Source organism: Nerophis ophidion, linkage group LG04 (assembly GCF_033978795.1).
Source record: "Nerophis ophidion isolate RoL-2023_Sa linkage group LG04, RoL_Noph_v1.0, whole genome shotgun sequence".
NCBI lineage: Eukaryota > Metazoa > Chordata > Actinopteri > Syngnathiformes > Syngnathidae > Nerophis > Nerophis ophidion.
The window spans coordinates 61,152,574-61,172,577 of NC_084614.1; the positions used below are offsets into that span (position 1 = coordinate 61,152,574).

The 20,004-nt window shown below is 37.3% G+C and overlaps 2 protein-coding genes across 4 annotated transcripts in view; both read right to left on the reverse strand.

Moving 5' to 3' along the window:
- aff4 (AF4/FMR2 family, member 4) overlaps nt 1-5,666 on the reverse strand; it is a 102,486-nt gene extending 96,820 nt beyond the window's left edge. Inside the window, exon 1 of one of the 3 annotated variants that reach the window (XM_061898632.1) lies at nt 5,561-5,666. The gene's annotated coding sequence lies outside the window, so the exon portion shown is untranslated. Of the gene's footprint in view, nt 1-4,890; nt 5,232-5,560 lie in introns of those variants that run through there. The other 2 variants (XM_061898635.1, XM_061898631.1) reach the window with 2 other exon arrangements.
- Nucleotides 5,667-8,277: 2,611 nt separating this feature from the next.
- zcchc10 (zinc finger, CCHC domain containing 10) lies at nt 8,278-15,622 on the reverse strand. The gene is made up of 4 exons (XM_061898636.1): nt 15,486-15,622; nt 12,862-13,023; nt 12,719-12,757; nt 8,278-8,791 (listed from the first exon to the last, which is right to left on the reverse strand). Exons 1-4 carry the CDS (start codon nt 15,524-15,526, stop codon nt 8,563-8,565), a joined length of 471 nt encoding a protein of 156 aa, XP_061754620.1. The 5' UTR covers nt 15,527-15,622; the 3' UTR covers nt 8,278-8,562.
- Nucleotides 15,623-20,004: the final 4,382 nt, after the last annotated feature.

Genomic DNA, 20,004 nt, shown 5'->3' on the forward strand with positions numbered 1-20,004 from the left:
TGCCTTGAACGAGCTGGAGATTCCAGGTACCTGAGGCAGAGAAACAGCCCCAGAGCATGATTGACTCGCCACCATGCTTAACAGTAGGCAAGGTGTTCTTCTCTTTCTAAGCTTCATTTTTTCTCCTCCAGACATAACGTTCATTCATAGGCCCAAAGAGTTCCACTTTTGTCTCATCACTCCATAGAACAGTTTCTCAAAACCTTTGGGGTTTGTCCAGATGATTTTTGGCATACTGGAGTCTATTTTTCTGGTGCCTGGTAGTCAGAAGTGGGGTGCGCCTGGGAGTTCTGGCATGGAGGCCTTCATCTCGTAGTGGGCGCCTTATTGCCTGGGACGAAACCTGCGTTCCTCCCTCTGCAATGTCCTGTTGTAGATCCTCAGCTGTTAACCGGGGGGTTTACACCACTGTACGCTTCAAATACCGGACAGCAGTTGCACACAGCATCCTCTTTCTACCACGCCCAGGTAGTGTTTCCACTGTGCCTTTAGCTTTAAACTTGCGAATTATGCTCCCAACTGTGTCCCTTAAATGTGTAATGTCTTTGTTATTTACTTATATCCATATCCTTTCTTATGAAGAGAAATTACCTCCTCTCTTGACTTTTTTGACCACTCCCTGAACTTCACCATGTTGCAAATACACCATTGACCATTTCCAAGAAGCTGAGCGCCACAGTTTTTTTCAATCAGTTTAATTGTTGCTCGTTATGGTTCTAATCACATCTACAGGTGTTTTCAACACCTGATTGAAAAGACCTTATTCAAATTATGTTCTTAAGAGTTATGATCTTCAAGGGGATGAATAATTTTGTCAATGAGATAAAGAGAAATGACACTGTTTGGTATCTTACAAAATATAATGTTGTAATTCAAGTAGCATTTGTCTATTTATCCATTCATTTTCTACCGCTTATTCCCTTTTGGGGTCGCGGGGGTGCGCTGGCGCCTATCTCAGCTACAATCGGGCGGAAGGCGGTGTACACCTTGGACAAGTCGCCACCTCATCGCAGGGCCAACACAGATAGACAGACTACATTCACACTCACATTCAAACCCTAGGGCCAATTTAGTGTTGCCAATCAACCTATCCCCAGGTGCATGTCTTTGGAAGTGGGAGGAAGCCGGAGTACCCAGAGGGAACCCACGCAGTCACGGGGAGAATATGCAAACTCTACACAGAAAGATCCCGAGCCTGGGATTGAACCCAGGACTGCAGACCTTCGTATTGTGAGGCAGACGCACTAACCCCTCTGCCACCGTGAAGCCCATTTGTCTATTTAATGCATCTTTATTTGATATGACTATAAACAAAATACGGAATAAATGTCCAACTTGCTAAAACACCAAAATTGTGTGGGGGTTGAATAATTTTGATCACAACTGTAATAACATCTGAATCGCTCCCACTGCAATCATCTTTTTTTTTCTAGTCCTTCACTCAAAATTTCCTCATCCACAAATCTTTCATCCTCGCTCAAATCAATGGGGAAATTGTCGCTTTCTCGGTCCGCATAGCTCTAGCTCAGTGGTTCTTAACCTGGGTTCGATCGAACCCTAGGGGTTCGGTGAGTCGGCCTTAGGGGTTCGGCGGAGGTCAAAACACACCCGACTCATCGTGTAAATACCAACTTCTCCCTATCGGCGTATTACGGACAGGGCAACAGCTGAGTGGTTTGCAGGTGTGTAATTTGTTGTGAATTTATGCACTGTGTTGGTTTTCTTGTTTGAACAAGGTGATGTTCATGCACGGTTCATTTCGTGCACAAGTATAAAAAACATGGTAACACTTTAGTATGGGGAACATATTCACTATTAATTAGTTGCTTATTTACATGCAAATTAGTAACATATTGGCTCTTAAGTAGCCATTATTAAGTACTTATTGATGCCTTATTCGGCATGGCCTTATTATAACTCTAACCCTGACCCTAACCAAACAACTCTAAGTTAAGTCTTTATTACTTGGAATATGTTCCCCTAATGACCAAATAACTATAAATTAAGTCTTTGTTACTTAGAATATGTTCCCCATACTAAAGTGTTACCAAAGATGTATAACTTTGTCTTGAATTTGAAAAAAAAACATTTTGTTTTTCACTAAAGAAGCGTTCAGTGAATGCGCATATGAAATTGGAGGGGTTCGGTACCTCCAACAAGGTTAAGAACCACTGCTCTATCTGCTGCTGGCTATGATTGTAAACAATGTGAGGATGTGAGGAGCCCTACAACCCGTGACGTCACGCGCACATCATCTGCTACTTCCGGTAAAGGCAAGGCTTTTTTTTAGCGACCAAAAGTTGCGAACTTTATCGTCGATGTTCTCTACTAAATCCTTTCAGCAAAAATATGGCAATATCGCGAAATGATCAAGTATGACACATAGAATGGACCTGCTATCCCCGTTTAAATAAGAAAATGTAATTTCAGTAGGCCTTTAATATTAGTCCAGTAAATATATCTAAAAACAATCTTGCAAAAAAAATAAAATTCAGGTAGTTTAACCAAAAACACTGCAAATAAGTGTAAATGCACTGCAATGTAATCCTTTATAAGATGATACACTATATTACACTATATTACACAACATTAATTAGCAAACATTGCAGACAATGTTGCCTCACTCGGGAAGGGAAAGGAAGGCAGCCACAGAAGCTAACATTAAACAATTATGACTGTTCGTAAAAAAGCATATCTTTGACTGTTGCAAATGTTTTATTTAGATGTAAGACTGTTAGCGAGATGATAATGCGCTACTACATACCTGCTTCCTGGCTTTAGCATCATGCTAGCAGCCTCCAGGGGCGAAGCTAATGAGCTAGCAAGATCGGCAAACATTTTTTTTCTAGTCTTTCACTCTAAATTTCCTCATCCACGAATCTATCACCCTCGCTTAAATTAATGGGGAAATTGTCGCTTTCTCGGTCCACATAGCTCTAGCTGCTGCTGGCTATGATTGTAAACAATGTGAGGAGCCCTACAACCCATGACGTCACGCGCACATTGTCTGCTACTTCCGGTAAAGGCAAGGCTTTTTATTAGCGACCAAAAGTCGCGAACTTTATCGGCGATGTTCTCTACTAAATCCTTTCAGCAAAAATATGGCAATATCGCGAAATGATCAAGTATGACACATAGAATGGACCTGCTATCCCCGTTTAAATAAGAAAATCTCACTTCAGTAGGCCAAACCCACTACTACCCACCACGCAGTCTGATAGTTTATACATCAATGATGAAATATTAACATTGCAACACATGCCAATATGGCCTATTTAATTGACTAAAATGCAATTTTAAATTACCCGGGAGTTTCGTCTTGAAAACGTCGTGTAATGATGACATGTACGCAAGACGTCACGGGTTTTTAAGAAGTATGAGCGCTGCGCGCACACACAGCTAAAAGTCGTCTGCTTTAACCGCATAATTAAACAGTATTTTGGACATCTGTGTTGCTGAATCTTTTGCAATTTGTACAATTAATATTGGAGAAGTCAAAGTAGAAAGATGGAGTTGGGAAGCTTTAAAGCCTTTAGCCACACAAACACACCGTGATTCCTTGTTTAAAATTTCTGGTGGTGAAACTTTACTATGGATCAGAGCGCGGTCAAGCGAACATGGATCCTGACGGAATGTCAACCAGCAGTTTTCGGTGAGAAAATTGTGGTTAAAAAGTCGCTTCTTACCGGGGAAAAGCTGAGCTTGTGCCGTCCATAGCTGCCGTCGACTCCCCTGAGACAATGGCGTCGAGAAACCCTTCCAACTATCAGGTACCGTTAAACTCACTAAAACACTAGCAACACAATAGAAAAATAAGGGATTTCCCAGAATTATATTAGTAATTGTGTCTAAAAACATCGGAATCTGTCTCAATGCAACCGTGTTTTTTTTTAACTTGTTTTTTTTTCCCTAGTCCGTCGCTATCAATATCCTCAAATTAATGGGGAAATTGTCGTTTTCTCGGTCCGAATAGCACTTTTTTTTGGAGGCTCCCATTAAAATCAATGTGAATATGTGAGGAGCCATCAACATGTGACGTCATCGTCTGCAACTTCCGGTAGAGGCAGGGCTTTTTCTCTTAGCACCGAAAGTTGCGAACTTTATTGTGGATGTTCTCTACTAAATCCTTTCAGCAAAAATATGGCAATATCGCGAAATCAATCAATCAATCAATGTTTATTTATATAGCCCCAAATCACAAATGTCTCAAAGGACTGCACAAATCATTACGACTACAACATCCTCGGAAGAACCCACAAAAGGGCAAGGAAAACTCACACCCAGTGGGCAGGGAGAATTCACAAATGATCAAGTATGAAACATAGAATGGACCTGCTATCCCCGTTTAAATAAGAAAATCTCATTTCAGTAAGCCTTTAATATTAGTCCAGTAAATATATCAAAAAACAATCCGTCAAAAAAATTGGAAAAAGTTGCTAAACATTTGAGGTAGTTTAACCAAAACACTGCAAATAAGTGTAAATGCATTGCAATGTAATCCTTTATAAGATTATACACTATATTACACAACATTAGTTATCAAACATTGCAGACAATGTTGCCTCACTCGGGAAGGGAAAGGAAGGCAGCCACAGAAGCTAACATTAAACAATTATGACTGTTCGTAAAAAAGCATATATTTGACTGTTGCAAATGTTTTATTTAGATGTAAGACTGTTAGCGAGATGATAATGCGCTACTACATACCTGCTTCCTGGCTTTAGCATCATGCTAGCAGCCTCCAGGGTCGAAGCTAATGGGCTAGCAAGCTCGCCAAACATTTTAACATTCCCGCAGACACTTTTATTAACACTCGCTGCTAATGTCCCACAGCCATTGCGCGTGATTAAACGGAAGAAAACACAATTTTGTAACATCCGGCATCCTTACCTCTTGTCTTCTTTTTAGGCCCAAACCATTCTAGCTATTGGAAAGCTCTTTTCTTTGTCTTTTTCCACTTCCAATTACACGCAAAATGGACCCACACAAAAAAAACAGCCCTAACAGCTTAAGACGCTGACGCCGAACAGACGGTGTCCATCTTTCCCTAAATGAGCCTTGACATATTGAGGGGGGAGCGAGTTAGAATCATGTTGGGATGTTGCTCCATGTTGTTATTCCAGGGAAGAAGTGCCCTCATAAGGTAAAAAGGCTACGAGCTAAGTTCAGTAGTCAGCAGGTACAAACAGACAGGAATGGATGCATGGACTACAGGGGTCTTGCGTTGCGTTCAAAGCCCTCGGACAATGCAGTACTCGCAAAAAAAAAACACGTGAACACGAGTTATTGTAAACGGGAAAGTACATAAAACAACTTAAAACACACATCCAACGGGAAATTCAACTAAATCATTTGATCATTTTTGACGAGTCCGAGGAAGAGGACATAGAGCGAACTACATACGAGGCAGCGGCAGTCAATTAATAATGGTGATAGTTCCTATTTTAAAATGCAACTTAGCCGTGACGCGTATATTGCTCAAGAATGACGTTCCTAGCTCAGTATACATTATGTCATCCTTACGACTTAAAAAAAATGTTTGTCTACAAATGACACCTACTGTAATTTTCTCGAAGCCCATTGTTGAATTTAAGAGGATTCTCCGATTTGAGGCGTTGTCATCGCGTTGAACAACTTTTGCTTCGTGCTTTGTGCAGTAAGGTCAGCGTGCCTGTTATTTCAAGTTATATTTATCCCAATTATTTATGGCAGGGGTCACCAACGCGGTGCCCGCGGGCACCAGGTAGCCCGTAAGGACCAGATAAGTCGCCCGCTGGCCTGTTCTAAAAATAGCTCAAATAGCAACACTTACCAGTGAGCTGCCTCTATTTTTTTAAATATTATTTATTTACTAGCAAGCTGGTCTCGCTTTACTCGACATTTTTAATTATGAGAGAGACAAAACTCCAATAGAATATGAAAATCCAAGAAAATATTTTAAAGACTCGGTCTTCACTTGTTTGAATAAATTCTTTTATTTTTTTACTTTGCTTCTTATAACTTTCAGAAAGACAATTTTAGAGAAAAAATACAACCTTAAAAATGATTTTAGGATTTTTAAACACATATACCTTTTTACCTTTTAAATTCCTTCCTCTTCTTTCCTGACAATTTAAATCAATGTTCAAGTATTTGTTTTTTTATTGTAAAGAATAATAAATACATTTTAATTTCATTCTTCATTTTAGCTTCTGTTTTTTCAACGAAGAATATTTGTGAAATATTTCTTCAAACTTATTATAATTAAAATTCAAAAAAAATTATTCTGGCAAATCTAGAAAATCTGTAGAATCAAATTAAATCTTATTTCAAAGTCTTTTGAATTTCTTTTAAAATTTTCGTTCTGGAAAATCTAGAAGAAATAATGATTTGTCTTTGTTAGAAATATAGCTTTGTCAAATTTGTTATATATTCTAACAAAGTGCAGATTGGATTTCAACCTATGTAAAACATGTCATCAAAATTCTAAAATTAATCTTAATCAGGAAAAATTACTAATGATGTTCCATAAATTGTTTAATTTTTTCAAAAAGATTCGAATTAGCTAGTTTTTCTCTTCATTTTTTCGGTTGAATTTTGAATTTTAAAGAGTCGAAATTGAACATTTACTATGTTTCAAAATTAAATTTTCATTTTTTTAATGTTCTCCTCTTTTAAACCGTTCAATTAAGTGTTTTTTCCATCATTTATTCTCTACAAAAAACCTTCCGTAAACGGAAAAAAAATGTACGACGTAATGACAGACAGAAATACCCTTTTTTTTTTTTTTAGCAAACTGGCTATTTCTGGCAATTTATTTAGTGTATATCAAACTGGTAGCCCTACGCATTAATCAATATCCAAGAAGTAGCTCTTAGTTTCAAAAAGGTTGGTGACCCCTGATTTAGGGGTTTTATTGCACAATTATAGTAGTTTGTACCCGTAGAATACGGAACTTCCTCCTTTCGCTTCATGCAATGTCCATTTCTCTGACGATGCGATTGTTGATGACTGAAGTACTGATTTCAATCCAACCCCCCGGATTGTCCATCCATCCATCCATTTCTACCGCTTATTCCCTTTGGGGTCACGGGGGGCGCTGGTGCCTATCTCAGCTACAATCAGGCGGAAGGTGAGGTACAACCTGGACAAGTCGCCCCCTCATCACAGGGCCAACACAGATAGACAGACGACATTCACACTAACATTCACACACTAGGGCCAATTTAGTGTTGCCAATCAACCTATCCCCAGGTGCATGTCTTTGGAAGTGGGAGGAAGCCGGAGTACCTGGAGGAAACCCACGCATTCACGGGGAGGACATGCAAACTCCACACAGAAAGATCCAGAGCCTGGGATTGAACCCTGACTACTCAGGTTCTTCGTATTGTGAGGCAGACGCACTAACCCCACTACCACCAAAAAGCCACCACGGATTGTAAATAATGTAAATAATTCAATGTATATACTCTGATGATTAACTTGTATGATGACTGTATTCGTACCATGAATTAATTAACGTGGACCCTGTCGACTTAAACAAGTTGAAAAATGTATTCGGGTGTCACCATTTAGTGGTCAATTGTACGGAATGTGTGCTGTACTGTGCAATCTACTAAAAAAGTTTCAGTCAATCAATCAAAAAGCAGGTTAAGCAACACAGATTTACGGGATATTTTAGCTCCTCTAGCGGTAGCATAAAAAGTGCATTAATTTCTATCGGCTCTTAAATTATAATAGTGATTACAATATTTCCATCCATCCATCCATTTTCTTCCGCTTAGCTGAGATCAGGTCGCGGAGGCAGCAGCCTAAGCAGAGAAGCCAGACTTCCCTCTCCCCAGCCACTTCGCCCAGCTCCTCCTGGGGGATCCTGAGGCATTCCCAGGCCAGCCGGGAAACAGTCTTCCCAACGTGTCCTGGGTCTTCCCCCTTGGCCTCCCTTAAAGTGCCCTCTTTGGGGATTGTAATAGAGATCCATCTGGATTCATAAACTTAAATTCTAAACATTTCTTCTCAAAAAAAGAAATCTTTAACATACATATTTATGGAACATGTCCACAAAAAATCTAGCTGTCAACAATGAATATTGCATTGTTGCATTTCTTTTCACAGTTTATCAACTAACATTCATATTTTGTTGAAGTATTATTCAATAAATATATTTTTAAAAGGATTTTGAATTGTTGCTATTTTTAGAATATGTTTTAAAAATCCTCACATACCCCTTGGCATACCTTCAAGTACCCCCATTTAGGAACCACTGATCTATATTAGCGATAAAATAAGTCAGTGAACTTTGATTCAGTGTCCTTTATTTACTTGCATATTACATATTTTCCACAGAAAGGTGTTGAGCTTGTTAAAATATACTTTAGTCCAGACATAATAGCACAGTACACTCCTCAAACAGCTGCCCTGCACAGGACCAATAAATTTAAGAAAACTCCGTCCAAAAGTCTTGTTTTTTTTATCTTAACAAAACTGTACAAGCTTCTCGTTAGATTTAACTAGGTGCAGGAATGTTAAGTGCGAAAATATAAAAACCGGGGAGAAACAACACAGCACATTTGTATTACTAATTCATTTTTTCTTTTTCTTCTTCTTTGGAGGTCCCTGATCTGAATCGCTTCCGGAATCCGAGCTGTCCGGGGACGACGAAGATGAAGAGGACGAAGAGGAGGACGAGGAGCTGTCGTCGTCACTGTCACTGCTGAGGTCGTCGGAAGAGGAGCTGGAGGAGTCGCTGCTGTCTGATGAGTCATTAGAAGAGCTGTCCGAATTACTGCTGCTCTCGTCGGAGTCTTTCGCCCTGAGTGTCAAAACAAAAGAAGGTTAAACACAAGGTACTACTGGAATTACAAGCCGGGAAGAGGTTACAGACACCGGTGAACAAGAAATAATACAATACAAATTAAACGTGGATGTACTTTAGAGTAGTCTGTGTACAGCTTCACTAAAATTGACCCCAACAGTGTAATGTAGTGATGCCGTCTGGAGGAGTGGAAGTAAATTCCACTAACATGTCCAGCTGTGGTGAATTCCAAGCCCAAGAGTATTAAAGCTAGGCTTTTGCTCCTACGTAACCATCACACGGTTATACTACCCCTGGGGAAATGATAGAATCCCCAGACTTGGAGGATGTTTATCCAGTTCAATTTTGTAGAAAAAAAAAGCAGATAACAGACATGACACGAAACTATAGTCATTTCAAATCTAATCTTTCTGGCTTGAAAAAAACACTAAAAGAAATCAAGAAAATAATTAGTGGTAGTCAGTAAGAATTACATTTTTAGATCAAGCAAGTGGGAAAAAATAAAGCATATTATTTAAGGGGAGTGTTTTTTTTTAAAGAATGTTACATGTATGAACATGGAGCAGTTTACGAAGAAGTGTAAAAACAGGATCTTGAAAAGATATGACGAGGAGACCGTATAAAGTTCACCAAAAAGAGGTAGTTTTTCATGATCCTTTTGGGTCTTCTCTTGATTTTTTTTTGATTACATCATAAGTCATAGGTTTCTCTTATTTATGTTGGAATTTTTTTTGCAATTATCAATAATAGTACTTGGAAGCAAGCAAATAATTGAATTGTTAATTTTTTTTTTTTTTAAAGCATAAGTGTGCAACCTGGTAAGTTTAGACTTCCTCTCAATCCTTTTGTGAACATACACACACGCTTCGCTAATTGGTTGCTGTTTTTATATGTGTTTACTATGTTCTATATTAATTACTGTCCATGTTTAAAATACAAATAAAGAAAAAAATAAAGAAAAGTGTTATTCCGTTTGTTACCTTTAGCTTTTTTTCAAAATAGTGCTGTATCACACTAGTGTCTGATCATTTCCTGATAAGATTGTAAATCCTACATCCTTTTTTAATGTACAAATGGTCATGGTTACGTTACAAACGTGCTTGGCGAGAAAGGGTGTTGTTACGCATGTGTGTGCCTGCCTGTATGTCAGCGTGTTAGTGACTTCTCCAGAAAATTTTGGTTTATCAGGGAGGGTGTACTGTAATTTTACATAGTTGGCTCATTTCCCTCTTTAATTTGGTATTGAATAAATATGCAGACTTAAATCATTGCAATCGCTGATCACGAGTGAAAACAGCTGTGTAAATGTTATCAGTACGCACGCGCACACTCCGTATGAGACAGTATACGGAATTGGAATAAAATGTAAAAAAAAAAAGTTTTTGTCATAAAATTGTAACTGGTTTACTTTAACTCCCTTTACACTGTTTGAAGTTAGTCTAGTGATGTATGCATTTAATTCACATACATTTTTTAGGGTGGTGATTTAAAAGATGACAAAAACGCAGCTAATAGGAGTGACCGTTGTAGGCTTCAAAGCCCTCTAAAACGACTTCAAAACCCTCCTGTTTTGAGTTTGAGTTTGTTTTGAACATGTAAGCATACATGATACATCACAATTTCCAGTTTCTCTTTTTGACATGTTCGAAAGGGAGTAGGAAGAAGCAAAGCGTATTTAATCCTACCCCCTTTTCTTTTACATAACAGTTGCTAAAACTTACGTTCACTATCTATCTGTTTTCCATTTATTCACAATATACTCCATAAGTAATCACAATAAAAATAAATAAAAATTTGTGAAGCAAATCAAATTTCATATGATGAGACAAGTAAGATTATTTTGAGAATGAAAGAATGGATGGATGAAGTAAATTCGGAATGTTTATCATGGTTCTTCTTCTTTGTACTTTGTAAACACTTATTACTTTTGAACACTTATTACTTTTGAAGTTAGTCCAGTGATGTATCCATTTAATTTACACACATGATTTTTTTTTGGGGGGAAGGGGATTTAAAAGATGATAAAAACGCAGCTAATAGGAATCACCGTTGTAGCCTTCACAACCCTACAAAGTTTTGTATACACACTGCAAGTAACATACATACGTGCATATATATATATATACATATGTAGTAACTAACAACGTTCGTAACAATATGTACAATATTTACCGTATTTTGGTCATTTAAGCATTACTGGAACATATTTCCTCAGATAATTTATTTGTATTCCCAATTCCCATAGCAACACACTTCCAGCAACAAACGTGAGTTCCTACTTCCGCAAACAAATGTGACTGTTGTAGTCATGGCAGACTTGGTAACTGACAGACGACTATTTTTGGACAAATGAGGAGTCACAACCTAACCTTTTTGAAGCTGGATATACAGAGGATGAACAACTGGTTATAGAAGCAAGCACAAACAGTGTGAAACATAGAAGCAGACAAGCCGAGAAAGAGGGCGGCGTGATTAGACGTTGCAAATGTGGAATTAGGAGCCAAGCGATTGCTAAACTAAAATAAACCACAAAAAAAACATCCACGGCCAGCTGGACCAAACAGACAACTGTCCATCGAGTAAGCCAATATAATATTGATTATGATACATGCAGCACATCATGCTTGTTAAGACAACTACAGTAAATACATTGCCGAGATAGCTGTGCACAAACAAAAATGAAATACTTTACAGATACTGTAATATGATCATGTTTTTCAGTCAGTACAAATTGGTGTCTTATTGCTTTGTGTTGTGAATTACAAACTCAAAAAGCCATTCAGTTGTTGATGCCCCAGCTAACTTACGACTAATACTGTAGCATGCCGGCGCAAGGCAATGTGTTACTATGCTACCACAACAGTTCTTCAATGTTTGCTCTTACAAATACGTCGTTACAGCTTAGTTATTATACAGGTTATGGACTGTAAATGAAGTATTTCTAGCGGTTTTTGGATGCATTTTCAAAGAGGCAGAATGGATTGATCCCATTAGCTGCATTGCTTGCCACCTAAAACAAGCCAATTTTACAAGTTAGAATGAAAACATTTTTTTTGTTTTGCATAAGGCAAAATTAAAAAAAAAAGCACTTCCCTTTGAAATGCTATATATAATTACATTACATCTCATTGAAAGAAAATCCACATAAAGTCACGGATTGGACATCCCTGGTATTGTTTATTCAAGTGCAAAATAAATATGAAAGCTATTCTTCTGTGAGTCTTATTTTGTCTTTTATAATCTTGTTTTTTAAGTTTTATAATGGAAAAAAAGGGCGGCTGCAAATGAAGACAGTTTAGCTTGTTATGGCTTTGTTACTAAAAATAAACATTTGATCCATCACCTTATTTTGTCATTTTGACACAGTACTTTATACCAATGTATAATACTTTCAAAGTGTACAAACCTTTACTAGAATGTAGACTTATTGATGCTGGTACATATTATTGTGTACATTGTTTCTCATGGAGGAATATGTTTCATTGAACAAAACTTTCTCTTTACGAACAATGTTCAAGAACCAACAAAGTCTATAAATCTAGGTTCCACTGTACTGTAATATAAATAATTGGTGAAATGCAAAGTGTACTCACTTTTGTGAGACCCGGTATTATTCCGACCAAACAATGTATAATGGAACATTCTGTACATACAACTCATTGTGTTATCACTTTCCCTCATATATTGGCTGGTGGTGTTTATTTACTCAAGTGCAATTATTTAAGATAATGGATTTGTTTTGCTAAGTAGGGATTCAATGTGACCTTACAATAGCAGCTACTGTTTATATTTTGCAGTTTAATTAGAGAAGAACTACTGTATTAATGTCCTCCTGCACAATCACATTACTGTTGGTGCACTGCATCACACTAATAAGTGTTCAATATTCTGTCCCTCTCATTGACCTCAATAAGGATAACTTACTTCTTAGTTTTCTTGTCATTGGAGCTTTGTTGTCCCGGTCTGTAGACAGGTAAGGAAAGAAATTAGCATAACAGCTCGCAAGAAAGTGACTGACTTTGATAATTAAAGCAGTCTTTTGTGACAAATGATAGGATTTTACGTACCCTGTGATGCTCTTGGGTTGACTTTCAATTTCCTTCAGCTTCTTTTTCATTTCTACCGTCCTTGATGGTCTGTGAACATATTTCCGCTTCCCAGTGCACTCGTATGTCCAGTGACCCTTCTCCAAACACTTTTGACAACGAACATGATCCTTGTTTGCCTCCCTAAAAGGAATTATAAGAAAAGAACATCAATTGAAAAGTCCCTTGTATGGACCCTACTGCATTTAAGAGGCAGCTGGTTGCATCAGCGCTGCACTTTTTATTGTACTTTATGTCCTTTGGGTTTTTTTAATGCTTGTACCTTATATTTGTGGACTTTTTGTATCTGCACCACAAGCACATAATTCCCCCATAAATAAAGGGATAAATAAAGTCTTATCTTGTCCCATCTCAATTTGTTGTCCTTGTTTTTTTTTGTAGTTATCAAATTTGCCAATAATTACAATATATACACCTGCGCTAGGGTGAGCTATAGCCTCGTCACAAATCTGTTTAGCCCCAGTTGAGCCTTCCACGGCCCAGCATTTTATGCCCCTATTATGCAAAACCAACTTTTTTTTACCTTTTGGTAGGGTTGTATGCTGAGCTTTTTCACTTGTAGCACCGGTGCTACTAAATGAAAAAAACGTTTGTAGCACAGACCATTTTTTGTAGCAATTTGAAATGTCGTAAATATCACAATTGCATTATTGACACTCGAACAACGTACACTGGTGCCCTCATACATACAAACACAATGGATGGGTCAAATGCAGAGGATAATTTCACCACACCTAGTGTGTGTGTGACAATCGTTGGAACTTTAACTTTTTTTATTATAAAACGGACGCTTGCTTCCCACCAATGGTCTTGTAATCTGAATTATTAGCGTGTGTACACTATAGCCTATGTTGGCAATGTAATTACAAATTTTATTTATAAGTTCTGTGTGGAGTTTGCATGTTCTCCCCGTGACTGCGTGGGTTCCCTCCAAAGACATGCACCTATAGATTGCTTGGCAACACTAAATTGGCCCTCGTGTGTGAATGTTGTCTATTTAGCTGTGTTGGCCCTGTGATGAGGGTGACTTGTCCAGGGTGTACACCACCTTCTGCCCGAATGCAGCTGAGATAGGCTCTAGCACCCCCCTTGGCCCCGAAAGGGACAAGTGGATGGATGGACCCAAATCATTAGACACCAGGGGTTTGCACTCTGTAGCCTATAGGCCTAACGTTAATACTTTACATTGATTACAATATGTTGTGACCTGAAACAATATTGCCAATGCATTGTTGTCTGCTTTCATTAATTATGCACCTGGAATAAATACACGTGTCGCATTTTGGATGTATTGTCTTGTTACGAGGTGGCGACTTGTCCGGGGTGTACCCCTCCTTCCGCCCGAATGCAGCTGAGTTACTTAAGGTTAAAAAGTTAAAGTACCAATGATTGTCACACACACATACTAGATGTGGCGAAATTATTCTCTGCATTTGACCCATCACCCTTGATCACCCCCTGGGAGGTGAGGGGAGCAGTGGGCAGCAGCAGTGCCGCGCCCGGGAATCATTTATGGTGATTTAATCCCCAATTCCAACCCTTAATGCTGAGTGCCAAGCAGGGAGGTAAAGGGTCCCATTGTTATATATAGTCTTTGGTATGACTCGGCCGGGATTTGGACTCACGACCTACCGATCTCAGGGCGGACAATCTAACCACTAGGCCACTGAGTAGGTAGGCTCCAGCTACCCTCCGCTACCCCAAAAAAGGGACAAGCGGTAGAAAATGGAAGGATGGAAACATTGTGGCCATCGTCCCCTTTGCCCCGGGAGAGGAAAAATTCCTGGATCTGTCCGTTTGTAATAGGATATATTATTGAGAGTGGATGTTGTCTGTCTATCTGTGTTGGCCCTGTGATGAGGAGGCGACTTGTCCAGGGTGTACACCACCTTCTGCCCGGATGCAGCTGAAATAGGCTCCAGTACCCCCCACGACCCCAAAAGGGACCAGCGATAGAAAATGGATGGATGGATGATAATGAGTGTGAATGTTGTCTGTCAATCTGTGTTGGCCCTGCGATGAGGTGGCGACTTGTCCAGGGTGTACCCCACCTGAATGCAGCTGAGATAGGCTCCAGAACCCCCCACGACCCCAATAGGGACAAGCGGTAGAAAATGGATGGATATTGAGTATGAATGTTGTCTGTCTATCTGTGTTGGCCCTGCGATGAGGTGGAGACTTGTCCAGGGTGTACAAAGCCTTCCGCCCAAATGCAGCTGAGATAGACTCCAGCACCCCCCGCGACCCCAAAAAGGGACAAGCGGTAGGAAAATGGATGGATATTTATTGCCTTGAGTATTTACTTTGTTTGAATACATATCGTTATCGAGCTCCAAAAAATAACAATAACAAAATTTCGGGGTGTATACAGTTACTTATAAGCAAACATACGAGGATATAAGTGTTGTTTTAATCTAAATTAGCAGTTTATATATCGGAGCCAACAGCGGTGTAGCGTTTGCACTCTCCCGGTAGCGAGCGTAAAGAACTCGCCGAAAACAAATTAAGCGCATACAAAAGTAGACAAAAAACGTCAAACTGAGTTAAAACGAAAGCGGCGTTTTAGACTTTTGTTAAATACTCACGCTTGCCGCCTGGCTATTATTCTGTGCATGGGAGTCGCCATGTTGGAGTCGACTTTCTCTTCTTCGTGGGAAAAGGAAGACCCGGCAATTTATTTTGAATCGCTCAGTACCTTTGGCGTCCCCTCTGACCAAAAGCGTGGCCTGTATTTATTATTGAAGCAGAATTGTCTCACATCAACTTATAGACATAAATACATATTCGTATATTAATAAATATAAAAATAAAAATGTGATATACAAATAAATAAATGTTTTTTGTAAATAAACACGTATTTGTAAAGATATTTTTGAGATTTGAAAATATATATAAATTAAATGTTTACATATAAAAAAATGTGACATACATACAAATGAATCAATAATTTGTAATAATCAACGTGTATTTGTAAATATATTTTTGGGATTTGAATATAAATATGCTTGAATTTTGATTTGTATTTGTATTGAATTTGCATATGTGGATCGCTTTTTTGCTTTTGTGTCGATTAATTTTGTGTCGATTTACCATGAATTGATTAACGTAGACCCCGAATTAAATAAGTTGAAAAACTTATTGGGGTGTTACCATTTAGTGGTCAATTGTACGGAATATGTACTGTACTGTGCAAGCTACTAATAAAAGTTTCAATCAATCAATCAATCAATCAATCAATCAATAAATGTGACTTACAAACTACCATGAAAAACCAGCAGAGGGCACATTTTTCACTTTAATTGATTGATTGATATTTTTATTAGTAGATTGCACAGTACGGTACATATTCCGTACAATTGACCACTAAAGGGTAACACCCGAATAAGTGTTTCAACTTTTTTAAGTCGAGGTCCACGTTAATCAATTCATGGTATCACTTCTCCATAATATATAGCATTTTTGTCTTTTTCTTAAGATAGCTTGTACATTGTATTCAAAAGTGTACACATATGTATTGATGTTTTCAATTCAATCAGTCAATCAGTTTTGTGAAAGTGTTGCTTTTTCATGTTTATTTTTATGTTAATGATTGGAAGTTTTTTTTTTATTATTATTGTAGTTACACGCTAACATTTTATAAACCTTTATTTATAATATACAACATTTACATACAATCAAGAGATAATAATAATCAAAACATGTACAGAAACAGTACAAAAACAGTACAAAAACAGTACAAAAACAGTACAAAACACTGGTAGGGCTGCGAATATTTGGGTGTGCCACGATTTGATTCCATATCGATTCTTGGGGTCACGATTTGATTCAAAATTTTTTTTTTTTCAATTCAACATGATTCTCGATTAAAAAACGATTTTTTTTCCCGATTTAAAAGGATTCTCTATTCATTCAATACATAGGATTTCAGCAGGATCTACCCCAGTCTGTTGACATGCAAGCAGAGTAGTAGATTTTTGTAAAAAGCTTTTATAAATGTAAAGGACAATGTTTTATCAACTGATTGCAATAATGTTAATTTGTTTTAACTATTAATCGAACCAAAAATATGACTCATTTTATCTTTGTGAAAATATTGGACACAGTGTGTTGTCAAGCTTATGAGATGCGATGCAAGTGTAAGCCACTGTGACACAATTGCTCTTTTTTTTTATTTTTATAAATATCTAATGATAATGTCAGTGAGGGATTTTTAATCACTGCTATGCTGAAATTATAACTAATATTGATACTGTTGTCATTTTTGTTTCACTATTTTTGGTTTGTTCTGTGTCGTGTTTGTGTCTTCTCTCAACTGCTCTGTTTATTGCAGTTCTGAGTGTTGCTGGGTCAGGTTTGGTTTTGGAAATTGATTGCATTTTTATGGTATTGCTGTGTATTGTTTTGCTGGATTGATTAAAAAAAATAAAAAAATAAAAAATCGATTTAAAAAAAATGAGAATCGATCCTGAATCGCACAATGTGAGAAACGCGATTCAAATTCGAATCGATTTTTTCCCACACCCCTACAAAACAGTGCCAGGGAGTTGTAGACTCAATAAAGTAACTAAAACAGAATGCAATTTATGCACATATATATATATATATATATATATATATATATATATATATATATATATATATATATATATATATACATATATATATATATATATATATACATATATATATATATATATATATATATATATATATATATATATATATATATATATATATATATACATATATACATTATATACATACATATGTATATATATATGTATAAATTATATATATATATATATATATATATATATATATATATATATATATATATATATATATATATGAAAAGTATTCAACAAGAACAACATTAAATTGAGCTACAGCTGTATGAATAACATGCAACAAATAATTTCAAATCACAATAAAGCAATTGCTAAAGGACTGCCCCCCCAGGCTGAACGACTCCGAAACCATTAAGGAATGCAACTGCCGCAGGAAACCTGATTGCCCTCTCAACAGGGGGTGCTTACAAACATCAGTCGTTTACCAAGCAAAGGTAACACGCAAGGACATTAACACATCCGACACATACGTAGGATTAACCGAGGGGGAGTTTAAAACCAGATGGAATAATCACAAGGCCTCCTTTAGAAACTACACTCCGCGGAATTCTACAGAACTCAGCAAAGACATTTGGAACCTCAAAGACAATAATGTTGAATATTCAATAACATGGCAAATTCTCGCATCCAGCACACCTTACAACAGTGGTAATAAAAGATGCAACCTATGTTTAAAAGAGAAACTGTTTATCATATATCACCCCGACCTGTCATCACTCACCAAGCGCAATGAAATCATATCAACATGCCCTGACGGAAACACCTCCTAGGTAACACATGAGCCAATCACCACGCCCCTACGCCTGCCTGTACCTACCCACTCTGTGCCCTATATAAACCATTGTATGTGAATGCTTCCATTAAAATCTCCTGATGATTGAGGGAACCCCTCATGAAACAGTTCTGTAGAGATGAAGTAGTCTTGTGATTTTTTCCCACACATATATATTGCGCTCTACCACGGTATCGAGCACTATTCTCTGGATAACCCAATTAAGACATATATATATATATATATATATATATATATATATATATATATATATATATATATATATATATACATACACATACACATATATCTGTATATATATATATGTATGTATATATATATATATATATATATATATATATATATATATATATATATATATATATATACATACATACACATATATCTGTATATATATATGTATGTATATATATATATATATATATATATATATATATATATATATATATATTTACACACACACACATATACATATATATGCGTGGCGCAATGGAAGAGTGGCCGTGCGCAACCCGAGGGTCCCCGGTTCAATCCCCACCTAATACCAACCTCGTCACGTCCCTTGTATCCTGATCAAGACACTTCACCCTGATGGGTGCTGGTTAGCGACTTGCATGGCAGCTCCCTCCATCAGTGTGTGAATGTGTGTGTGAATGGGTATATGTGGAAGTAGTGTCAAAGCGCTTTGAGTACCTTGAAGGTAGAAAAGTGCTATGCAAATACAACCCATTTTTTCATATATATATATATGTGCGTGTGTATATATATATATATATATATATATATATATATATATATATATGTGCGTGTGTATATATATGTATATACATATATATATATATATATATATGTGTGTGTGTATATATATATATGTGTGTGTGTGTGTCTATATATATATGTATATATATATGTAAATATATATGTATACATACATCCTTTATTACGTTAAACAATTATTGTTTATTGTAATTTTGTAATAATACCAACCTGTCGTGTCAATGGTTGCATTTGAAAACAAGACAAATGAAAAACAAAACATATGAGAACTGGATGGCACAGGAACTAAAGGGACAAATATGAGCATTTACCCGGTAAAAGGGGCAGGGGCTGACAGCCATGCTTTTAATATTTAGCAAATATGATAACCAAAACATTTTTATTCCTCATATTACGTGTCAAGTTATAACATGTCTAATTACATACAGTGTGGGTCATATATATGTATATATATATATATATATATATATATATATATATATATATATATATATATATATATATATATATATATATATATATATATATATATATATATATATATATATATATGGCTTCACGGTGGCAGAGGGGTTAGTGCGTCTGCCTCACAATACGAAGTTCCTGCAGTCCTGGGTTCAAATCCAGGCTCGGGATCTTTCTGTGTGGAGTTTGCATGTTCTCCCCGTGAATGCGTGGGTTCCCTCCGGGTACTCCGGCTTCCTCCCACTTCCAAAAACATGCACCTGGGGATAGGTTGATTGGCAACACTAAATTGGCCCTAGTGTTTGAATGTGAGTGTGAATGTTGTCTGTCTATCCGTGTTGGCCCTGCGATGAGGTGGCGACTTGTCCAGGGTGTACCCCGCCTTCCGCCCTATTGTAGCTGAGATAGGCGCCAGCGCCCCCCGCGATCCCAAAACGGAAT

What these genes read in the sequence shown, in the direction of transcription:
- zcchc10 (XM_061898636.1), bottom strand. Translation starts at nt 15,526, where the DNA reads ATGGCGACTCCCATGCACAGAATAATAGCCAGGCGGCAAGC. An exon ending in ATAATAGCCAGGCGGCAAGC is followed by an intron (nt 13,024 to 15,485) that starts GTGAGTATTTAA and finishes AATTCCTTTTAG; the next exon opens with GGAGGCAAACAAGGATCATG. An exon ending in AATGACAAGAAAACTAAGAA is followed by an intron (nt 8,792 to 12,718) that starts GTAAGTTATCCT and finishes TTTGACACTCAG; the next exon opens with GGCGAAAGACTCCGACGAGA.